This window comes from Rhinopithecus roxellana, chromosome 12 (genome assembly GCF_007565055.1).
Source record: "Rhinopithecus roxellana isolate Shanxi Qingling chromosome 12, ASM756505v1, whole genome shotgun sequence".
In the NCBI taxonomy this organism is placed as follows: Eukaryota; Metazoa; Chordata; class Mammalia; order Primates; family Cercopithecidae; genus Rhinopithecus; species Rhinopithecus roxellana.
Window position 1 is genome coordinate 68366170 of NC_044560.1, and position 24694 is coordinate 68390863.

Here is a 24694-nt window from a genome sequence, read left to right on the forward strand (position 1 = left end):
GTGGAGAGAGTGCTGAATGTCAGTTCTCAATCACTCCCTCCCACAGCAAACAACCTATACAAGTGTCAAGAAAAATTTCCCTGGGTGTTGGCAAAAAGTCACTCTTGCAGTGTGCTTACGAGTTTAGTTTTTGAGCATGTTGCTTTATCGATGGGAATATTTTTATTCTTAAAATCACAAGAGGTTGGCATAAGAAAATAAACTGCCAAGGATATTTGAAATGAAGTGCATTGTTCTGCTCAATGAGTCACATTTACAGACAGAGCCTTTGGAGCTGCCACACCTCCGACCTTCTACTCTGAAAGACATAGTGAACAAGCAGAACAAAACCAGGGCTGGGAATTCAGTTCGGGAGAAAAGGCAGCTAAGCTGACCTTTGAACTTTAGGGTGAGACACTTGGGCAGCCACGTAATGTCCAGCGTCATCTCATTCTCAAGGGAGAGCGCCATGCCCAAGCACTGCCTGTCAAGAGGGAGCAAGAGGGAAACTGTTCTAGAACAGAAGAGATGCTTCTAGAAAACAAGAGTAGGGGAAATAATTTTTACACTATAATCCAGGGCTTCTTCACTATCTGGTTTTATTTACTTCTCCTGACTCCATTCATTCAGTCATTCAACAGAGAGTTTACTGAGCTAGGTGCTGGGGAAGTACTGAATAAAAACAGACTCCATCCCTTCCCTCATACAGCAGGAAGCTGACAATCAATTATACAATATAAATGTGACACTGTTGCCATGATCATGCTGCAAAGGTGAGTTATCTGATGCTATGGAAGCATGAAAGAAGGGAATTCGACCTACTTATGGAGCTCAGGCCAGGCTTCCAGGACACAGCTGGAATTTGAAGGAAAAGCAGGTGAGAAGAGGCATGAGAATAGGATTCAAGCAAGACAGCAAGGGGAAAAAATCCCAACATCTGTCAACATTGCAGTGCAATATCGAAGCCCAGGTTCAGAAGACTCCAACCTTGGTGTGAAGAAGAGTGACATCACACTGCCCATGAAGATGGACAGTAGAGCAGAAAAGAGACAATGTTGGTGAAATCCCTGTTGAGAGCAGGGACAGACCGTTTCCTAACTGCTACACTTCCTTCCCCAGACATTCAGAGACGGGGCCACAGCAGGGAAGAGTCTCAGGTTTTGCTTGCTGTGGAGCTCTGACGCTGTGAATAAAACTTTTTCTTTAGTTTTACAATAACTGTCACTGTGCGGCATTTTTAAACACAAAGAAGAGGGAGAAACGAGGTTGCTAAGATAATTTAGTAGCTAAGACAGAACATGATATATTGAAAAACTGGAATTTGGAGTCAGTTGGTTCATTCTAGTATGATAATAATACTCCCAACCTTGAACAAGTTACTTAGATTTTTTTGAACATTAGTTCTGTCACCCATAAAATAGGTATAATAAAATCCATCACTCAATAAATGTTAGTTTCTTCTCTCATTGGCTAATTTTCATAATCAGAATTTCCAAGACTCGGTGTTGTCACTTGAAAAGTATGAATTATACCTGCATCAGAGTATTGATATTTAAGTAAGTTCATTTGTAAACTCTAAAGCATGAGGTAAGTATCAGGTATTATGAAACAGTCATAAAATATTTGAGAAGGTTACTGTAGATTAGATCCTGTTTTTGGTCCTAGAGAAATGGAAGGTTGACTGAAGCGGGACCTTGCCCTTAGGAGACAGCTGAAGGAGAAGTCTATTCTTCTTCCTGATGCAGAGAGAAAAGGTAGCAAGGCCAGAGGGAAAGGCCTGCACAGGTACCCAAGTTCCTGGCAGTTGGCCCTCCCTGGGGGATATCTGATACCTGAACCCCAGCCAGTCATCAGCTGAGAGCTTGCCCAGACTTTCTGACCCAAGAGCTCTAGGGACTGGGCTGCTGAATGGATTTCTAAATCTTCAAAATAAACAGCCAAGGAAATCTTACACCAAGTGAAAAATGACTTGAGGGCAGTAGAAAGTAGTTGTGCCAACTGATGGAGGAGGTTATGAGAATCGAGGAGAGGAAAATCACTATAGATTTCTGTGTTTCTACTGCAAGGGGATTGAACAGTCCAGATATACTAATTTCCTGCCCAGCCAGCCAGATTTCCTGCTTTTAAGCTCCTTTGGTCTTATTTATCTCTTCTTTCTGAGAAGTTATAAAATGAATGAGGAGCAGAAGATTTCTTGCCCAACCATGATTCAGGAGGCAGCTCAGCCACAGAACAGGCAAGTGTAGCATTGCCTAGAGGAAAAGGACTAGTAGAGGCAGGTCCCAGATGGATCCACCCCAGACTTTTCAAAGAAGACACCTCCTTCATCTTGTATTCTAAAACCTTGCAAGTTCAGGAAGAAACCTTCTGCATCCACATTGAAAACCTGACACAATGTATGCAGCAGGCTCAGTGTGAGTGAACTGGAGGCTTCTCCACAACATGACCCAAAGAGGCATTGCAGGTCCTGTTTGCAACCTGAAGTTTGTGACTCTCCTGGTTGCCCTAAGTTCAGAACTTCTATTTCTGGGAGCTGGAGTACAACTTCAAGACAATGGGTATAATGGATTGCTCATTGCAATTAATCCTCAGGTACCTGAGAATCAGAACCTCATCTCAAACATTAAGGTGAGTGGAAATTATGAAACTGATACTAGTATACCATTTGATCAGACCTGTAGCCTTATTTAAAAAGCTAACTACCCTGCCTGGTTTGTATTTGAGTAGTAGAGAGAACAGCATTTTTAAAAGATAGTGCCACAGCGTTATGATTATGGCTAACTGAGCCAGTTTGCTCATCTAATTTTGTGTAGTCTCAGCTCAACAAAGTGTTGATCTAGCCCTCTCTTTTGTTATTGTTGGTTGCTACTAATTTCAGCTTTTTTGTTTTCCTATATGACCGTTTTTGGGGTAGCAACTTAGAAAAATAACAACCCATTGTGGCAACAAAGATTGAATATTTAACTAATGAATAAGCATGATAATGAGATGCTTATTAAAATCATATTGCTTTCATCCTGAGGGTGAGAATTCTCAGGCAGAAAGGGTGAGAGTCTGTATGGTGGGCCAAAAAGCAAAATTATTTCTTTTCACTTGAATGAGCTGTAACATAATTGACTATTTTTACTTTAATATTGCAAGGGAGAATCATAGCTCTGTTATGTATGAGCCTCCTTTTGGTATTGCTCTAGTGAAATCAGTGTCGTCATAAGGTGTGGTCTTGAATGTGCACACAGGTGTGACATGAAAAGGATTTGTTCAGTAAAAGCTTAAAAGCCTTTCTTAAAATTGGGAAAACTATGAAGGCAAGCACAGACATATAATTAGTGTCCTAAAATCTTCCAGATAGTCATTTAAAGTTTTTTAAAAATTTTGCTCCTATATTTTCCCAAAGTCTAGGTCTCTTCAAAATATTTCAATATTTTTATTACTGTTTAAGCATACCAGAAAACCAAAACATACAGAATTTACAAGTGGTAAAGAAAGTTTTTCTTTTGTCTGGCTATAGGAAATGATAACTGAAGCTTCATTTTACCTATTTAATGCTACCAAGAGAAGAGTATTTTTCAGAGATATAAAGATTTTAATACCTGCCACATGGAAAGCTAATAATTACAGCAAAATAAAACAAGAATCATATGAAAAGGTAAGAATCCAGGATTTTACTCAATGATCTGAAGGGGAAAACAAACACCAAAATATACTGTGCTTAAACTATAAAAGTGAGAAGTTAAGTAAAAACAAATCATCAGTATTAACAATACAAATAATTTTATTGGGCAGAATGTTATCAACAAAATACATGAGAATAAATGAATGCAAATTGTAGAGTAAAAAATGAGTCAAATGCCGTTGCCTAAGTAGTTTCTCAGAAGATTTCTTTATTTTGTAACTTACGGAGTCCTTTCTGAAAAGTTTGGTTAAGGATCAAGAACTAATTTTATCTCACTGAGGATGAGCTACAAAGGGAACAGTTCCAATTATGAGTATACCCATTTACCATCCTGTCAGGAGCAATAAACATGCATGTCTAGACAGAAATATAAACCACCATGCATTTAAAAATATGACTGCCATCTCATGCCATGGTGTAGATTATCAGAATTTCACATTAACTCAAGTCCAGGATATTGTTTTAGCGGAATACAGAGATTAGAAGGAAGGAAGGAAGGATGTGGGGATGTGGGTGAGTAGGGGAATGGCTACCTTTTTTTTTTCCACCTATAGAAGAACTTCACCTTGAAAAGCTCTCGTAAGTTGTAGATCATGATTAAACACCCATGATGATGTCTAGTACATACTAGCATGCACACTGAAAATAAATGATAAATAATATAAATGGTAAATCACCGTTTGAAGTCAACTGTGAACAAGAGTCCATCGCAGCTACTGGAAGGACCAGAAGCAGAGGCACTGACAACTTAGCTCAGGGTTTCAGCCATGGAGTGGGTTTGAGGCTGTAGCTACATCTCTAACAGAATGATTCAAACATGTGATACAGCTTTTCCCTTTCCTTATTTCCGACTCTCAGTATGAAATTTCCTAAGTCTGCTTCATCCTTAGCTCTCCTTCGAAGCTACTCTGTCAGAAATTGAATGGTATAGCAATCCAGATAGGTACCCCAATGTCCTGAAGAAGTTAAAGAGCCTGTGAAAAGCTGTTGACTTATGACCAGATGAAAGCATTTGAGAATGTTTGCACATGAAGATAGGATAGGTGGGGGAACTGGGGTAAACTGGGAAGAGTTAGTGTTTAAGCTCCAACTAAGTGCCAGGCATTTAACATATATTATTTAATTATCACATAACTTAAAATTAATTTCCGTGATCACAAATTAAAACACTGGGGCTTGAATAAGGTCTGGACTTTGTCCCAAATCAAACAGCTGGTAAATTCCAGAGCCATAATTTGAATGTCTATTTGACTCCAAAACCCATGGTTTTTGCACTAAGCTTCATTGTCTCTAGTTGTCGATAGAGATTTCATGCATCTATTTGGCCTTCAATAGAACTAAGAAGTACTGGAGACAACAAACACCAAAACCACATTGCCATAGGTAATACTCTTGATCCTAATGGAGAGGAGAGAAATAAATAAGTAAAGCAAAAGTGAAAATATGAGTGAACGGAAAGACCAAAGGAAACAATAGTCACTGAATGCTGTTCATGTATCTGTTGGATGCCAATTCTTTAACCTCAGAATGTCAGTTAAGCAAACACTTAGTGAATGATCATTATGTATGGGACCATGCCAGGCACTGCAGAGAACCCAAGGACCAACAAGGTAGTTCCTGTCCTTGCAAGTCTACAATGTGATGTAGGCAGGAATTAGGGAAGGGGGAAAGGATTAGGAAAAGTAGGTAAGAGCTAAATTACTGCGGTTTATAAGATATAAGGTAACCCCAAGCAGCATCTGAGTATTCCATTCCATGAAGGGCACTCTTTCCTTGTGGCCTCAGGACAAATTTTCAGACATAGGAATGAGGTTTTATCCAAGTGAGGACTCTCCAAGAGCATGACCTCTTCAGTCTTTTCTGTAGGTACTTCCTTGTAATGACTTCGGCTTGAATTCTTATCTTTCTAAAAATAAATGTTAATTATTATAAAAGTAATTTATGCTCATTTTAAAAATTAAATAATGTAGAAATATGGAAAATAAAAATAAAAATATTGTCCTCTTCTCCTCAGTGGCACACACAGACATAGATGCACACACATACATACACACATACAACATATATACATATTGTACATATAGTGATAATTAGTGATAATTATGTATACTGGATCATATTAAATCTATTTTTCCAAAATCAGCTTTTTAAAAAACTTAACAGCATATTTAACTTTTTTTTTTTTTTTTTTTTTTGAGACGGAATCTCGCTCTGTCACCCGGGCTGGAGTGCTGTGGCCGGATCTCAGCTCACTGCAAGCTCCGCCTCCCGGGTTCACGCCATTCTCCTGCCTCAGCCTCCCGGGTAGCTGGGACTACAGGCGCCGCTACCTCGCCCGGCTAGTTTTTTGTATTTTTTAGTAGAGACGGGGTTTCACCGTGTTAGCCAGGATGGTCTCGATCTCCTGACCTCGTGATCCGCCCGCCTCGGCCTCCCAAAGTGCTGGGATTACAGGCTTGAGCCACCGCGCCCGGCCCAGCATATTTAACTTTTAAGGGCATACCCAGAACAATATGTTATCTTTCTTCCTAAAAATAAAAGAAACAATGTTATATATAACATTTTATTGTCTTGATAGTTATATGAGTAGATATTTCAGTTTGGGACTTCAAATATGTTTTAGCAACAGTAATGGAAGTGGTCAGGCCATAAGATGAAATATAACTTCATTGGAATGATCGTTTTGCTGATCTAATTGGTTACAGGAAATAAAGGACAAATTTTCAAAGAAATAATGTTCTATTGTCTTACACCAGTAAGATAACCCACAGAAAGTTGTTCACAAAAGGCTGTAACATTTTACAGCCTTCTGAGTGGTTCTGAATGATGTATAAATGCTTTTAGAATTTCTTCAAATATTTTAATTACATTTTATAGTCTTGTTATATCAGACTTTTATAGGATTGACTTTTGAGAATATTTTAATCTGGAATGTGGAAAGATCAAATGGAAGTAATGAAGTTCCATAAAAATTTGCTAATCTTTTATAACATAGACCTTTTTGGAAGTCCCAAGTGATTTTATTGATATGTAGGCGTGGGTGCATTTTAAACTCCATCCACAAGGCGTTTTTCTTCAATTCTGTTTTTAAATTGGGGTATAATTACATACGATAAAATGCACATATGTTAAGTGTACAGTTCAAAGTGCTTTAATGGATGTATACATTTGTGTCACGAACATCAGAGCTGAGAAAGTATTACGAGGCATTTCTTTTAATGTAGGCAAATGTCATAGTAACTGACTGGCATGGGGCACATGGAGATGATCCATACACCCTGCAGTACAGAGGATGTGGAAAAGGGGGAAAATACATTCATTTCACACCTAATTTCCTACTGAATGATAACTTAACAGCTGGCTACGGATCACGAGGTAAGTGGGACCAATAAAAAAATAGTACTTATAATATTCTGTGCTTGGTGCTGAAAGGGACTCGCTCACAAAACGTGAAACTTGTCAAGGACTTATCATTCAAATAGGGAGATAGGCCTTATGCCCATGCAAAGATGAGGGGCTAAAGTGAACCAGAAAGAGTTCAGCATCAGATTAGTGGCCCAGAGAGGAGTGCTATAAGAATTCAGTCAAGGAAAGGTCATTTAGAGCCAAGGGTGGTCAAAAATGGCCTCACAAAGGAAAAGGTCTTCAAGGTTGAACATCATTTTGATAAATGGAAAGAAGGGAGAAAATAGTGGGAAGACTATGAAAAAAACTGTGGCAGCAGAAAAATAGTGTAGGAGAGACAGAGACCCCGATGATGGTGCAGGGAGACTGTGGGCAGTGGGAGAAAATGCTGAAACGCACATGAGGGCAGTTGATGCACTAAAATGGCCACATTTTCAAGTCACCACTCAAGGTTTCTAAGCACAGGAGTGACTCCATCAAAGCAGTGTTTTAAGATTAATCTGGCTTCCTCTGATCAATGAGGGAGAAACTGGATATCAGGAGAATAACTGGGAGAATTGGAGATACAAGGTCACAAGACTTAAAAATGGGTGGAGACCGTGAGATGGGAAGAATAGTCATAAGGACAACGAAGATGTCCTATGTGCTGCCGCTCTGTGGTTTGCTTTTCAAATGTTATCATACTGAATTCTAGCAACTCTAAGTGATGAGAAATATTCCAGAGATAAAAAACAAAAAGAGGTCTGAACTGCTACAGAAAGAAAGGCAAGAGGCATGTAGAGACAGCATTAAGGAACAAGGCACACACCAGGTTTTTGTCAGACATGGAAAAAAACCAGCTTAAAGAAGAAATCCCACAAGTCTGGATCTAGGCAAGTTCATGGTGAAGAGCAGTGGACTATGCCAGGGAAAGTGGTTCAGCCTGTGGTTAGATATTGATGGCTGGAGTTTGACAGAGAAGCCAGGTTATAGCCTTGGGACTGGTATTTAGTGAGTGAGATCTGAAGGAGAAAATAGTGAGCACAGTTTGCCAGTCAAGGACTATCTATCCCAATCTTTATTTTTTGTTTTTGATTTAACTTAACAGTAGTGCCTTTCAAGTGATGTCTTAATTTTCTTTTTTATCCCTAGTTAAATCTAAACTAGGGTTTTGTTAACGAGGATTTTGTTATCCTCTGTATAGTTAGCAGGAAGTGGAGTGACACACTCCACAAAATACACTTTACAAAACACTTTATAAATCTTTAGAAAAATGTAGTTTTTTTTTTCTTTCCTGGTAACCATGAGATGGTGATAATCTCTGCTCAAGCATGATTTCATCAGTACTTCTAAATTTCATGAGTAGGCACAATCTTTCCCTCAACACTCACGGCTTGGACTGTTACCCTCCCTTCCTTTGTCTCAAGATCCAAAAATTACACAATATGCCACAGCCTGAGTCAACTCAGCACACACTTCCTGAGTTCCCAGAACTTAAAATAATTCAGAAAAAAGAAATGTGTGCTTCGGGAGGGGAGTTCATCTGGAAAGCTTATATGGGAAAGTTATGGTCTGAACTTCAAAGGGAATGTAAGATTTAGGGAGAGAGAAAGTTCTAAGGGATCTCATGCTGAGGATGGGGGTTTCCCTGACCTAGGAGCTGTAAAATACACATAAACATGGAGAATAAGGGATAAAATCAAAGAGAAAGGACCATCCAGGCTGGTCCTTCCCTGGGAGAGAACATTCTGTAGTCTCCTTTTTTGCTCCTTCCTCCTTCCCTAGCTCCTAGGTTTCAACTATTGCTCTAGATAGAAGAATTACCTGCAAGAAAAAAGGCAGGTCTGCTTCGATAGCTCAGACAGAAGATTAGGAAAGCTTTATTTGCCTATCTGGATATGCTTCTTTCCCTTTCTCCAAACCCTGAACTTAGAGGCCTCTACGAAGCTGAATAGAAACCTGTCGGGCAGCTTCACTGGGGAGATGAGAGGATGTGGGACTACTCACTAGCTTCAAATAGATGTGCAACAAGTAAATTACTGCATTTACAAGACCAAACATATTTTCATGCTGCCTTTTTTATGATGGTAGGTGGTGAAGTAGGAGGAAATGTGAATAGGATAGGGGAGATGAAAAGGGGAGAGAGGGAAGTAACTTAAACTCTTTGGAATGTGTATGTGTAGTCAAAACATGTTCTTCACTAGTTAGCAAGGCACATTGCTGAGATTTTAGAAACTCAAAAGCAAAAGCTCTTTCTTCCACAGGCCGAGTGTTTGTCCACGAATGGGCCCATCTCCGTTGGGGTGTATTTGATGAGTATAACAATGACAAACCTTTCTATATAAATGGGCGAAATCAAATTAAAGTGACAAGGTTAGTACTTCTTTTCATGTTGTAATTCATTATTTATTTGACTCTAAAATTGCTTATAACTTAAGCAATTAAATTATTGCCTAATTTAAGCAATCAATTTAATTGCAGCTAAAACTTAGTTGACAAGAAAGAGATCCTTTCATTTTTCAGTTCTTAAGTTATGGCATTTTTCTTTCAATTGGTATTTATGTGGTTCAAATATCAAAACAATATAAAAAGTGAAGCCTGTAGCTGTCTTGCTCACAGCAGTATATTCACTGTTTCCCCTCATGCCCTCTAAGTAACCACTGTGATTAGTTTCTTGTTTATTTTTTCAGTATTTCTTCAGGCAAATTCAAATGAATGGAAGTATATGTTTTTCTTCACTCTGTGTTTTTTAATTGCGTAGGGTTCCATTATGTGACTGTAGTACCATAATTTATCCAACCAGTCTCCTCTTGATGGACACATGGATTGTTTCCCATCAACAATTACTGGGTCAAAGGGTGATTTGGGTAGCTATTGACTGCTTCTTCTCCTAAAAGTGGCCCTGTTTTTCATTCCCATCAACAATATTTGAGATTGCTTATTTAGGAAAGAATCCTGTTAAATATCATCATTACATATTCATTCTCTTTTTTTCCCTGATACCAAGTGGAAATGACCTCAAAGGAGCGCTGACCCAGGATCTTGCCACTCATGTCCATCTGGATTTCCTGGTATCTTTTGCGTTGACTCTATTTAGTTGTTAAAGCCCTTGTTAATACAGAGCCCCTCCATCAAGATAAAATGCTTTAAAATAAAATAGAGTGCATTTCTAAATTAGTAAACTTTCTTAATAAAGCAGTTTTTTGTTTGTTTTTGTTGTTGTTGTTGTTTGTTTTTTGAGACGGAGTTTCGCTCCTGTCGCCCAGGCTGGAGTGCAATGGCACGATTTCAGCTCACCGAAACCTCTGCCACCTGGGTTCAAGCAATTCTCATGCCTCAGCCTCCTGAGTAGCTGGGATTACAGGCACCTACCACCACACCTGGCTAATTTTTGTATTTTTAGCAGAGATGGGGTTTCACCATGTTGGCCAGGCTGGTCTTAAACTCCTGACCTCAGGCGATCCACCTGCCTCAGCCTCCCAAAGTAATGGGATTATAGGCGTAAGCCATAGCGCCCCGCCAGAGAGCAGTTTTTAAAGGTTTGTATATATATCTAGCAGGCTACAATCCTTGAAACAATTATATGAGCTAGTCAAGAAGAAACATAGTGTTTCTAAAATAGACCTAATTTCCAGTTTCTCTTTCCATTTTTAGGTGTTCATCTGACATCACAGGCATTTTTGTGTGTGAAAAAGGTCCTTGCCCCCAAGAAAACTGTATTATTAGTAAGCTTTTTAAAGAAGGATGCACCTTTATCTACAATAGCACCCAAAATGCAACTGCATCAATAATGTTCATGCAAAGTTTATCTTCTGTAAGTATGCCCTTGGAATGACACACTCTTGCAGGATTCCTTCTCTTCCCATGTTTCAAGTATTTAAATTATAAGACAATTAAGATGCACTATACCTTAGAACTTGGGGGACCCTAGAGTTCATCTAGTTTTTATTCTACAGATTTAAAAATTGAAGCTCCCAAGATAATTACCAAAATGATACCTTTAGGAAAGTGACTATTTGCTTTCCTGGGAGGTTTAACAAAGGGACTCTGGGGACCACAAAATAAATTGTTCATATGCTGGTATTCTTGTATCCTTTCATAAGCAATTACATTGGGTTAATGAGAGTGATATAACAAATGGTTATAATTCTCTTGTTTGAGGTAGCAGGCCACTCTGTATTTGAAATGCATTTCCTAAATCTCTTTACTTTGTTTTGAATAGTCTAGAACTTAAGGTAAGGTATCACCAGGGGAAGTCAACCAACTCTGCTTTGCAGAAACCCGACCTTGTCAATATTCCATGCTAACTAACTGACAAGAGACTAGCATATAAATCCAGAATATTATTTTAAAAAATATTAATTAAAAAGCATACTCTGTCGTGGGGATCTCATACGTGCATCCTCTGGCCAACTTATTTTCTCTCTGGATGAAGCAGACTGGAACAGCCAATTCTCACCAGATGCAGGGTCAGAGAGCATGGAATCAGAAAGGAGGGAGTTAGGTGATTCAGAGGTTAGTAGCATCAGCCTTCATGACCTGATATATCTCTCTAAGTTCACAAAAACCTGTAAGTCACATCTGTGGGTCATCTCTTCACAGATCTGGGGGTACAGTCCACACAGGCCTCTGTGGAGTTTTCTCTTTGTTTCCATGGCTGACCAATGCCCCTTGGATTGACATGCTATTTTATTTCACTCTGGTTTAGTCAGAACTAAGAGTTATTTTGTAACTTTAAGGTAATTTTTCATATTTCTTGTCCCATCCATTATGTTTCTTATTTATAGCTTTAATATCTGATACTAACGTAATGCATTTCATCCACATTATTTGTGACTAGGTACTATCTTCATGATGTTTTGAAAGACCTACTCATAAATATCTTGTCAGAAAAGTTTTACAATCCCATAACCATAGTCATGAAATGGAAGAAAAAGAGTTAAACAACGCAAAGCAAAATCAGATTCTGTTCCAGTCCCCACACCTTCCTAAGAAACTCATATCCTTGAGCAGTTATCAACCTTTCAAAGCTTCAGCTTTCTCTTCTATGAAATTAGAGCTGAGACAAGACAGGCTATTCAGTTGCTTCTAGCTCTAAATTTCCATGGCTGTGTTAACAGGAAATATCAACTCTTTGTAGGAATAGAGCCACTGGGAATAGATGGTTATGCCTTACTTAGCAATGCAAACCACATTTTTAAGTGGGGGATTGACATAGGTTCAGTATTATTCAGTGAATTATATCTATATTTCTGTAAATTATCTCTATTTTCCAAATTGAGTGAGAGGTGGGGGCATCAGGAAGTAAATTTTTTTATCCCCTTATCTATTTTTACAGAGATCAATATTTGAGGTAGAAAAATATATATTGACTGATCAACAAATAAAGGCGCAGTGGTCATTAAATATTATTCCAAGGAGTAGGCTTGGAATAGGAGTAGGTCATGATAACTTCTCCTGGCTGTTTTCTTAACACAATATTGTGCTAAGCGGGGAGGGAGATGGTTTTGTTTTGTTTTTCAAGACTAAGATTATGTGTATATATACACATACATGGTTTGTTATCTAATACCAAAAACTTTAATAGAGACTGCTCTCAGACCGCAAACGTGCTAGTGTTTCCAGCAAGAAAGCCAAGGTTTATTTGTAATTTGATGTCATTCTTGAAGGAAAGAGGTATATCACTGTACCATTGTTGATTTCTTTTCTTTCAGTTCACCTTTTCTTTTACCTATACTTCTTTGAGAATGAGAACTATATTTGCTTTGGGAGATGTTCCTTTCTTTATTAACGATGGTTTTTCTTTCCAGGTGGTTGAATTTTGTAATGCAAGTACCCACAACCAAGAAGCACCAAACCTACAGAACCGGATGTGCAGCCTCAGAAGTGCATGGGATGTAATCACAGACTCCGCTGACTTTCACCACAGCTTTCCCATGAATGGGACTGAGCTTCCACCTCCTCCCACATTCTCGCTTGTACAGGCTGGTGACAAAGTGGTCTGTTTAGTGCTGGATGTGTCCAGCAAGATGGCAGAGGTAACATTTTGAACGAAAATGAATGTAAACATTCATCATTTTTTCTATCAGTTCTTTATTATTTTATTTTATTTTGAGTTCCAGGGTACATGTGCAGGTCGTGCAAGTTTGTTACACAGGTAAACGTGTGCCATAGTGGTTTGCTGCACCTATCAACCCATCACCTAGGTAGTAAGCCCCGCCTGCATTAACTATTTATCCTGATGCTCGCCCTCCCCGCTGTCACCCAGGCTGGATGGAGTGCAGTGGCACAGTTTCAGCTCACTGCAGCCTCAACCTCTAGGGCTCAAGTGGTCTTCCCATCTCAGTCTTCCAAATAGCTAGGACTGCAGGCCCGGGACACCACGCCTTTTCTATCAGTTTTTAATTATTTTTATTTTCGGGAGGTAAGGGTGAGAGTTGGAGGAGGCAACAGGTTTGGAATAGTCAAGGACATCCTATTTTTCGGGGGTTGGGAGGAACAAATTCAGAATGTGGCCAAAAGTTGAGATAATGCAGATAAATGAAATCCACAGATAATTTCTAACCCTTATTTTTGCTGCTAATTGAAACTCTTTCCAACCAAGATCCTTTTCCATAATTCTTACCTATAACGATCCAAAATTCTATATATAACGAAAAGTTGCTGCTGGCTACATTCTACTTACAGGTAAATATCCCTGGTTGAGGAAGTAGACTGTGAATTTGCAGTGAAAGTTATGTTCATTATATGGCTATTTTCCACATCATTGTGTACAGAAGACCATATCTCAGTCATCTAGCAATCTAGCAGCCTCCAGCTGCTTTAACTGATTAAAGTCTTAGTCTCCACAATCAGGCAGCTGTGTTTTAATCCTGGCTCCTTCACTACTGTGTAATATGTCTTTGTTATAAAGAGCATGGTGGCCTCTCTGAAGCAGTTTTCTCATCTGTAAGACAGGGATAATAATGCCTACTTTTATGAGAGTCAGCTTTTAAAGTTTTAGGAAATCTGCAAACCAGTAATTAAATGTAGTTATTAATAACAATTAAATTATATAAGCTTACAATAAAATATATGAAAACAAATATACAAAATACTCAAAACTCATCAATTCTTAATTTTTCCTACTATTTTTTACTATTATCTATGCCCAGGGTTAGCAAACTATGTCCCACTACTTGTTTTGCATGGCTCACAAAATAAGGACAGGTTTACATCTTAAATGGTTAAAAAAAAATCAAGAGGCTTTTTCGTGACATGTGAAAATTATATGAAATTTGCCCACAAATAATTTTATTGGAATATAGCAATGCTCATTTGTCAACATATTATCTATGGATACTTTATTGCTACAGTAGCAGAGTTGGGGAGTTGCAACAGGGAACTTATGGCCAACAAAGCCTAAATTATTTACTATCTGGCCCTTCACAGAAAACTTCTGCTGATCCCTGAGCTAAATTCTTGAGGTTATTTTTGGTCTATTGCATTTGTATGGATGTGCCACTACAATTTCATCCTAACTGTGCACTCAGTGACGTCACAATAACAGCAGGAAATCAACCATGGTTTCACACATGGAAGAATATTTACCCCACAGAAACTGGCGTTTGCTACGAGTCAGGCCTGCCTGCCTGCCTACCTTCCTCTCTCCCTCCCTTTTTCCCTTCCTTTCTTTTATTCTTCATCAGAAAACTGTTATTAAACATTTACCAGCATACCACTGTCTACTTCATAGGGTTATTGAGCGGGGAGTAAATGAGATAATATGATGTTTTTAATTCAAAATAAATAATAAGTGGTAGCTGTTTATTTTAATAGTAACTTGTCCAAGGAGAGAATTTATCCCCTCGTGCTCTGTGGATCAATAGTCCTGGAACACTTGCCTTTTTGGCTGATATCTGAAAAACTAAAAACTCCACTAATATAGCCAGCATTTGAATAATTTTGCTATGTTGCCTACCTGCAGTTGACTAGGGCATGTTTTTGGTTTGTTTGTTTGTTTGTTTGAGACGGAGTTTTGCTCTTATTGCCCAGGCTGGAGTACAATGGCACGATCTCAGCTCAACGCAACCTCCGCCTTCCAGATTCAAGCGATTCTTCTGCCTCAGCTTCCCTAGTAGCTGGGATTACAGGCATGTGCCACCATGCCTGGCTAATTCTGTATTTTTAGTAGAGATGGGGTTTCTCCATGGTTGGTCAGGCTGGTCTCAAACTCCCGACCTCAAGTGATGTGCCGCCTTGGCCTCCCAAAGTGCTGGGATTACAGGCATGAGCCACCATGCCTGGCGGCATGCTTTTCTTAAATATGGTCTCAGAGTAATTTATATTGGCTATCTGCCTGTATTGAGCAAGAATGGATGGAGTGAAGAAGAAAGATGATGGTACTTGAGAGTAGACCTGAAATATGTAGAAGAGAAATAAGCCCAAAGTAAAAAAACTCATGGCAAACCAAACTTTCCTCCCTTTTCCTGCCAACAACAGTCATTGAACCATTATTGCCATTCATTCATTTATCAGGTCCCTACGCTGCACTGGCCTGAGGGATATGGAGATGACAAGAACAGCGTCTCTGCTTTGAAATGCTTATAGCTAATGAGGGACACAGGGCACACACATGTGAATAGATACAACACAATGTGACCAGGCTCCACAGAGATGTGAGTTACTATGTGAGCACTGAAGAGGCAGCACCTGGTGCTGTAGCAGAAAGTGGTCAAGGAAGATTTCACTGAGAGAATCAAATTGGAGTTGAATCTTGAAGGATTCAACTAGGTGCTTCCTAGGTTGGGTGATGTAAGGAAACAGAAGAAAAGAGAACATTTGTGGGAAGGGAAAAATGTGTGCAGTGACCAAGAGGCAAAATAAGAAAGATTTGTTCAAGGGAAGGGCATTCATTTGTATGACACTGGATGGATCTGAGAGGTGACGAATGGGATAGAGACATAGGTGTGGATTTGAGAGAAATTTAAGATATTGAGTCGATGGGACCTGTTCAAGAATATGGAGGCTGGTAACAGAAATGGTAAGAGAGTCCTGGGTTGCTGGCTTAGCTAGCTGGGAGTAGAGATCAAGACTGGAAGTTGATGACCTGGTGGCCATGAAGATGGCAATAGCTATTCTATTGTGAGTGCTTACTCAGTATCCATTTCGCAGATGAGAAAACTGAAGCTAAAAAAAAAAAAAAAGAAGAAGTAATTTTACTATGATCACATAATTAGCAAAAGTTGAAGGCAGAGTTCTAAGACCTTGTTTTACCCCCTTTACAACTTACTTCCCAATATTGTAAGAGAAACAGTTTGAATTCAAAGTGTAGAGTTGCCATCTTCATGGTCGTCAAATCATCACTCCCAACTAGGTAAGCCAGAAACCTGTGTCCTAAGAAGTGTGAAATGCAGGTCTAGATCCACCCAGGAAGATGCCTGAGTTGGAGATAGAGATCAGGGTCATCCCTGAGTGGGTGGTCATTGAAGCTTAGCTTGCTGCTCCTCTCTTTTCCCAGAGCTTTCAAAACAAATGACCCTAGTGAATTAATCAATAGCATCACCTGCCCAAAATTGGTCACTAATATTACTTTAAACCTGGTTAGCCCTTCGTGGTTTAACTGTACTGCCATTTATGTATCTCACTTGATCCTCACAGCAGTTCTAATTTAATAAACAAGAAAGCTATCGTCCTCACCCTACAGATGAAGTACCCAGCCTAAGGTGACCACAATAGCAGAGGGTAGTGCTGGGGCAGATCATGGATCCTCTGACTGCCACTCTTCTCTAGCAAAGGTCTCTTTGCAATGTTTCCTTTTACCTGGACTGCATTTTTAAAACAGCAGTTACAAATCTTGTCTCAGCTGGGTTCATGGATCTTTGAATTCTGGGTTGGAGTGAAATAGTGGGGATGATGAGAAACAGAGAGTGGTAAATTACGAACATCTTGTTGGGGCAGAGCCCCAAGCCACTCCCTCTTCCCTGAAAGCGTGCATTTCTGAGCCTGCAATTAATCAAACAATATTCTAATATTATGTTACTCTTTAAAGCTCAAAAGATTATGATACAACATCTCTAAAGAATTAGCAGAGATGTTTGCTAATTGAGTTACTTCATCATACTTTTGTCTACCAACCAAATGTTGCCATTTTCTTTTTTCCTTTTTGGGACATAGGCTGACAGACTCCTTCTACTACAACAAGCCGCAGAATTTTATTTGATGCAGATTGTTGAAATTCATACCTTCGTGGGCATTGCCAGTTTCGATAGCAAAGGAGAGGTCAGAGCTCAGCTACATCAAATTAACAGCAATGATGATCGAAAGTTGCTGGTTTCATATCTGCCCACCACTGTATCAGCTAAAACAGAAGTCAGCATTTGTTCAGGGCTTAAGAAAGGATTTGAGGTACAGTAGAGCATCCTAAGCCTTGGATCACCATCATTTTCCTTTCCCTCATTTGGTATACGAAGTTTCCTCTGATGGGGGGCAGTCTGTTACAGGGTGGTCATAACAGCCTCAACTATGAAAGTAATGATGGATTATCTTTAAAGTCAGGAGCCGTGCCTTATTCACCATTGTACTCCTTGTGCCTAGCAAAGTACATAGCATACAATAGTTGCTTAATAAATGCTAGTTGACAGAATGAGCAAATAAATGAATACAATGGACAAGACTAGAGGACCTAAACAACATCTGGGCATTTTCTAAACTGTTCCTAGCCATTCTGGGACTGTCTCAGCTGTGGCCATTTTTACCTTTCAATTTTCTTGTCAAAATTAGCATGTCTGGCTTCTGTCTATAGTCATTCTAGACTTCAAGCATATCAGAACCAATTAAGGCCAGAATTGTGTTTCAGGAATGACAGAGTTTATTTAAATCAACACAAGTTTGAATTCAGCATCTGGGATGCTTATCTGATAGCAAACAAGACACATCAGCTATGGTTATTGCTGCCCATAGTCTAAACCTTGGCTATCTATTGAAATCACCTGGGGATTAAAAAAAAATACTAATGCGTGAGTCTCACCCCCAGAGATTCTGATTTAATTGATCTGGGATGTGACCTGACCATTAAAATTGTTTAAGTCTCCCCATCTGATTCTAACGTGTAGCCAAGACTGAGAACCATTGCTCTAGGCCCTCTTATTGGTCACTTGCTGGATCTCAGAGGCAAGCCTCTCACACTATGATGTATTCCATATCCTCTATGATACAGTTCTAAACTATGGGGACATCTTGATGATTCAAGCAGGAAAAGTCCTTGCTCACAAGCACACTGGCAGTGGAATGTAGGGTGACAAGTGCTGTGATGGGTTGAGGTAAAACTTAAGTGGGGATGGGCGTGGGGTGGAGGAGCTACAATGGGAATTTGGATGACAGAGAATTCTTTTGCTCAATAAAACAATTTGAACTACACTTCCTTCCAAATGACTAATTCTGTATGTTCAGGTGGTTGAAAAACTGAATGGAAAAGCTTATGGCACTGTGATGGTATTAGTGACCAGTGGAGACGATAAGCTTATTGGCAATTGCTTACCCACTGTGCTCAGCAGTGGTTCAACAATTCACTCCATTGCCCTGGGTTCATCTGCAGCCCCAAATCTGGAGGAATTATCACGTCTTACAGGTAATAAACTTTTAAAAACATACCTTTTGGAGCATTTCCCTTTAACCTGAATATCCAAGACACAACTATGAAACTCATTATATGGCTTAATTGAAAATATAGAAACTGTTTTTAAAACACACACACACATATTGCTAAAATCTGTCAACATTTTGCTGATTTTTTTTTTTTTTGACATTTTCCCTAAAGGTTCTAATTCTATACATCTAAAAAATAATATTTTATAATTCTGTGTTAAGCCAGTCTGAACATGCATAATCATGGAGCTAAAACATATGTTTAAGATTAAATGCTTTGTGGCCAGGCACGGTGGCTAACACCTGTAATCCCAGCACTTTGGGAGGCTGAGGTGGGCAGATCACTTGAGGTCAGGAGTTTGAGACCAGTCTGGCCAAGATGGTAAAACCCCACTTCTACTAAAAATACAAAAATTAGCCGAGCATGGTGGCAGGTGCATATAATCCCAGCTACTCGGGAGTCTGAGGCAGGAGAATCATGAGAACTCAGGAGGCAGAGGTTGCAGTGACCTGAGATTGCACTACTGTACTGCAGCCTGGGTGACAGAGCGAGACCGCATCTCAAAACAGAAAAAAGATTAAATGCACTTTCTTCTATAATAGTGACACACACAGTGTTTTAAGATACATATCTTTTTATACTAAATGAGGCACAGAATAATTTTCTCTTATATTCCTTATTCAATAAAAAATGGGCATGCTGATTTGACAATTGAAAGGTTTTATTGAATTATCTTTAAAAGCAAAGTTTTCGGCCGGGCGCGGTGGCTCAAGCCTGTAATCCCAGTACTTTGGGAGGCCGAGACGGGCGGATCACGAGGTCAGGAGATCGAGACCATCCTGGCTAACATGGTGAAACCCCGTCTCTACTAAAAAGTACAAAAAAATTAGCCGGGTGAGGTGGCGGTCACCTGTAGTCCCAGCTACTCGGGAGGCTGAGGCAGGAGAATGGCGTGAACCTGGGAGGCAGAGCTTGCAGTGAGCTGAGATCCGGCCACAGCACTCTAGCCTGGGCAGCAGTGCGAGACTCCGTCTCAAAAAAAAAAAAAAAAAAAAAAAAAAGCAAAGTTTTCAGAATATAAATGTAAACATACGGATGTAAATAGCAATGAACCTAAATTATCTCAAAATTACTTTAATCTTGAGTATTCAATAAATATTTATTGAGTTCCTATGTATTGTGCATAAGTGCTAGGCCCTGGCAATACAGTCATGGATAGAATAGCTGAAACCACTCGCCTAGGGCCACTTACCATGTGGTTGTATAGGATGTCAGGCAAAACAAGTCAAGCACAGCACCCATTTCCCCAAAACAAACACTCTAATGCCAAGAAAGTTTGTTGGAAAATGCCTAACATTTTTATTTTTGTTTTATTTTACCCATTTTAATAGTGAACATCCCTATCATGTATTTCAGGAGGTTTAAAGTTCTTTGTTCCAGATATATCAAACTCCAATAGCATGATTGATGCTTTCAGTAGAATTTCCTCTGGAACTGGAGACGTTTTCCAGCAACGTATTCAGGTCAGAATTTTCTCAATGTTATATTTCCAGGTGGGGAGTGGGAAGGGAGAAGGAAACAAGGAAATTGACACATTGTGCTACTTGCTTCATTAACCTTACTTGAATATGTAACAGCCTGTGTATGAAAAGCTTTTAAAAGGCTGCTTGGCATCACCAGAGCCAGGCTTTCAGCCCTAGGAGCCATTTACCACCATTGCCACCTCAGCTTTTCAAAGTCTACGAGTGGAGCTTGCTCCTTCCTTGTGGCTCAAAGTGCAGATGGGGGTGTGGCAGAGGCAAAGTGCAGAAGATAAATAGGGAACTGTGAATTTAGTTTTAGTGTCGTAGTAACTTTCCATCAATCAGAATTCATCTTATTTTTGCTTCTTCAACATCTTTGAAGCTCTTCCTTGTATAAGGGGTATAAACTATTTCATTAAATTCTAACTATCACAAATATCTAAATATCTCTTTGACTACCACAACTTACATGATTTTGCTCACCAAAGCTTTCTCTAGTTATTTTTTATAGGGCCATTTTTTTTTCTTTCCAAAGTACTTTAAAGATATTTTGGACATAACTGAATAATGTTTTGAACAAAATTTCATCTATAGTTTCCTCACAGATGGCAAGTGTACCTGCCAAGTTAATGGCTTGATGTGACCAATGCAGCCTGTCAATTCTTGTTAGGAAATATTTAACATGAAGATTATATTTACACAGTGAAGGCAATAACCACAATTCCATAATAAAAAGTAAAAATGTGAATTACAAATGACAGTATCTAGTACATATTAGGCTATAATTGATTCTTCTGATAATGCTCAATCTTTATGCCCTGTGACTTCCTCTTCAATAATATGGAATAAAAACAATTGTTTTAAAAAGTAAAAAACAAATTTAACAAAATATTATTCGTATGGGATCAAATTAGCCTTAACATTCCCAAACTTGTCCACCTCCCCAAAAGCTGTTGGAGTCATTAGCCCCACTGGCCTGAGGTGGGAACTACATGTAAATCCCCTTCAACAGCCCAGGGCCCAGCATAGCATGTGGCACAGAAGTCAGCAATCCATAAATATTTCTTGAATTGACTTGAACAAACAATTCACAATGCCTTTGCTGTTATCCACCAATATAATTTTACATGCTTTGCAGGTTTCAGCAATGTAATGAAGCATTACTAATATGTTTGTTTAATAAATGTAAATTTTCAAAGTTATTTAGAGACTTGTAGCCACTGGAAATACATAGTGATTAAATTCAGGGGCTCCGGTGTCAGGACCACTGGGTTTTATCACAGTTCCACCTCCTTGCTATGTAACATTGGCAAATTACTTCTCCAAGCCTACTCTTCTCATCTCTGAAATGTGCATAACAATAGTATTTATCACAGAGGATTTTTATAAGGATCAAGTAAGATTGTGAAGCCTTTAGCACAGTGCCAGGCAAACGTTTGTACTCTGTACATGTTACACATGCATGTGCGAACACATGGCTTATTGTGAATGGCTAAATAACTTTTTTTTGTTTGTTTGAGATGGAGTCTCACTTTGTCGCCCAGGCTGGAGTGCAGTGGCGTGATCTCAGCTCATTGCAACCTCCACCTCCTTGCTTCAAGCAATTCCCCTGCCTCAGCCTCCCAAGTAGCTGGGATTACAGGCACACGCCACCACACCCGGCTAATTCTTTTGTATTTTTAGTAGAGACAGGGTTTCACCGTGTTGGCCAGACTGGTCTCAAACTCCTGACCTCAGGCAATCCACCTACCTCAGCCTCCCAAAGTGCTGGGATTACAGAAATGAGCCACCATGACCAGCCTAAATAAATTTTTAATGTGGCAAAACCAAGCCAAAACCCAAGTTTGTATTTCTTATCAAAATATGTAAAAGGATCTGGACAAATTATATACAAATTAATAAAATTTAAGCATATTCACAAATGAAACTTTTTAAAAGCTAACTTATTATAATTCCTGATCTGAGGCCAATGTTGGTTTGGATAAGAGATAATATGAGGACAACTAAAATCTCTTACTAAAGAATAATGAAATGACACTTCCATTAACTACAACAAAATGTTTTATACCTACTGTACTTAAATAACATGCAATACATTGCTTTGCAAAGTATTTTTATATGAAAAATGATGTATAACTATAGTACCTGTCAGAATTAAATTATTTTTATTTTTTCCAATTCTTTGTTGTTATAAAAGAAAAAGATGGAATGATTATGCATACACCAGAAACTCTAATATATATCTTCTCTTTAACAGCTTGAAAGCACAGGTGAAAATGTTAAACCTCACCATCAATTGAAAAACACAGTGACTGTGGATAGCACTGTCGGCAATGACACTATCTTTCTAGTTACGTGGCAGACAAGTGGTCCTCCTGAGATTATGTTATTTGATCCTGATGGAAGAAAATACTACACAGATAATTTTATCACCAATCTAACTTTTCGGACAGCTAGTCTTTGGATTCCAGGAACAGCTAAGGTAGGTGTTAATGAGCTTGTTCCTAAGGACAACATTCTGCCAAGTTTATGATTTTCAGTTGAATCACATGATTAAATGCATTGTGTAAAGAAAATCTTGTTTTAATATATCCAAAGTTTACTTTAAATTTATGAGGCCATTTTGTGAATATTTAAAAATTTAAGAGGAATAACTAAAGTATATTCTCAGTTTTAAATATTAGATATCAAATACTTCAACACTGAAAATTAGTATTTCCACTAGTATTATAATTAAATTTTTTTCTAGCCTACATGTTTCTTTACATAATCCATATAAACACACTTTTCTATATGCTTAGAAAAAATCTCTACTTAGAATTTATAATATGAATACATGCAATGCATATGGTTTTTAGCATCTACTGTGTGTGCTGGGTCTTGTTCCAGGTACTTTGCAATAAAATGTCATGGTAAGAGTATAAACAGGATACTATCAGAACATACAAGAGGGTGGGAGGAAGAATGCTTCCTGGAAGCAAAGACATCAAAATGGAAATACAAGGAATAACGGGGCCAGAAGTGGGTATGACATTCTGGGCAAAGGAAACAGCACATAGAAAGACTCAGATAAAAAGAACATGACTTCATAGAACTGAGTAGTTCAATAGAGTAGGGTAGTCTATAAGGTAGGGATGTAGGCAAAGGAAGGAGAGGGGAGTCGTGAGGCTAGACAGATAAACAGGAGCTGTACTAGCAAGAGCTTTGCACAACAGTAAAGTGAACAGGGGCTTGAATCCTGAAATGAAAGGGAACCACTAATGGTTCTAAGGAGAATTGTAAGTTGATCAGATTCACTCTTGCACTGCCTGAATTCAGTGCCTCCTCACTTGCTGCCCCACTCACCACTGTTGTTGTTACTGTTGTTGTTGTTGTTGTTGAGACAGAGTCTTGCTCTGTCTCTCAGGCTGGAGTGCAGTGGCACAATCTCAGCTTACTGCAACCTTCACCTCCCAGGTTCAAGCGATTCTCCTGCCTCAGCCTCCCGAGTAGCTGGTACTACAGGCACTTGCCACCATGCCTGGCTAGTTTTTGCATTTTTTGGTAGAGATGAGGTTTCACCATATTGGCCAGGCTAGTCTCAAACTCCTGACATCAAGTGATCTGCCTGCCTCTGCCTCCTAAAGTGCTGGGATTGCAGGTGTGAGCCACCATGCTTGCCACCCTCTTGACAGCCCCTTAACTAGCCTCTTTGACTCTAAACTGCCATCCTCCAGTCCATTCTTTACCTCTGTCAAAGTGATCCTTCTGAAGCACAAATTAGTGTGTCTCTTGTTCAAAACCTCGTTGGTGGTTTCAGAATAAAATTAAAGTGTTAACTCTTACATACCAGACCCTTCATGTTTTGGCTTCTACCCAAGCTTCTCTCTTAACTTCTTCGATGCTCTGCTCCTATTGAACTTTTCTCCAAATTCATCATATTCTTTTCACACCTGTGTATAAGGGCCAAGGACAACTTTACCTACTTCTTGCTCCCCTTGCCTGACCTCTTGGTCTGGATTAGATGCGCTGTATCGAAACATTTATTGCACTCAGATAACTTTTTGATGTGGAAGTTCCTGCCATGCATCTGTCACTAATGTTATGATTCAAATAAACAAACAAACAAACAGAAAACATGGTGCTTGAATCATGACTTAATGGAAAATGGTGAAGCTCATGAATCCCAATGAAGAAAGATGGCTAAGGTGTGGTGCATCTTAATTCTCTACTCTGAGTTACACTTCAATCCCTTGCTTTTCTGTTCTTCCTTCTGCTTTGTTGTGTTTCTCTTATTACCTCTGGGGGTTTGATAAGGAGCAGCAGCAGAAGTCAGGAAAAAGCAATATAAAGTATAGCTTAATCAAAAGGATGAATTTCTTCTATATTATAATTTTAGTCTTTTTCTTTCAGATTTTCTTTTGCCGGTTTTTCCCAGGCAGATAGGCAAGAGTGGTGTTTAACAGTATTTTTATAAATTACTCAAATTAGACATTGTATAATCCTGACCTATTAAAAATAGTAGGTCCT

The 24694-nt window shown here is 39.0% G+C and overlaps 1 protein-coding gene across 3 annotated transcripts in view; it reads left to right on the plus strand.

The window, feature by feature from the left end:
* Positions 1 to 2238: 2238 nt before the first annotated feature.
* Positions 2239 to 24694, plus strand: part of CLCA2 (chloride channel accessory 2) — a 32651-nt gene continuing 10195 nt past the window's right edge. For 2 of the 3 annotated variants that reach the window (XM_010388777.2, XM_010388779.2), the window contains exons 1-10: positions 2239 to 2607; positions 3488 to 3625; positions 6877 to 7027; positions 9286 to 9409; positions 10691 to 10850; positions 12847 to 13074; positions 17192 to 17422; positions 18467 to 18644; positions 20079 to 20185; positions 22443 to 22667. In XM_010388777.2, coding sequence (XP_010387079.2) covers positions 2422 to 2607; positions 3488 to 3625; positions 6877 to 7027; positions 9286 to 9409; positions 10691 to 10850; positions 12847 to 13074; positions 17192 to 17422; positions 18467 to 18644; positions 20079 to 20185; positions 22443 to 22667 — 1728 coding nt within the window. In that variant the 5' untranslated portion in view covers positions 2239 to 2421. The remainder of the gene's footprint in view (positions 2608 to 3487; positions 3626 to 6876; positions 7028 to 9285; positions 9410 to 10690; positions 10851 to 12846; positions 13075 to 17191; positions 17423 to 18466; positions 18645 to 20078; positions 20186 to 22442; positions 22668 to 24694) is intronic. The other variant, XM_010388778.2, reaches the window with a different exon arrangement.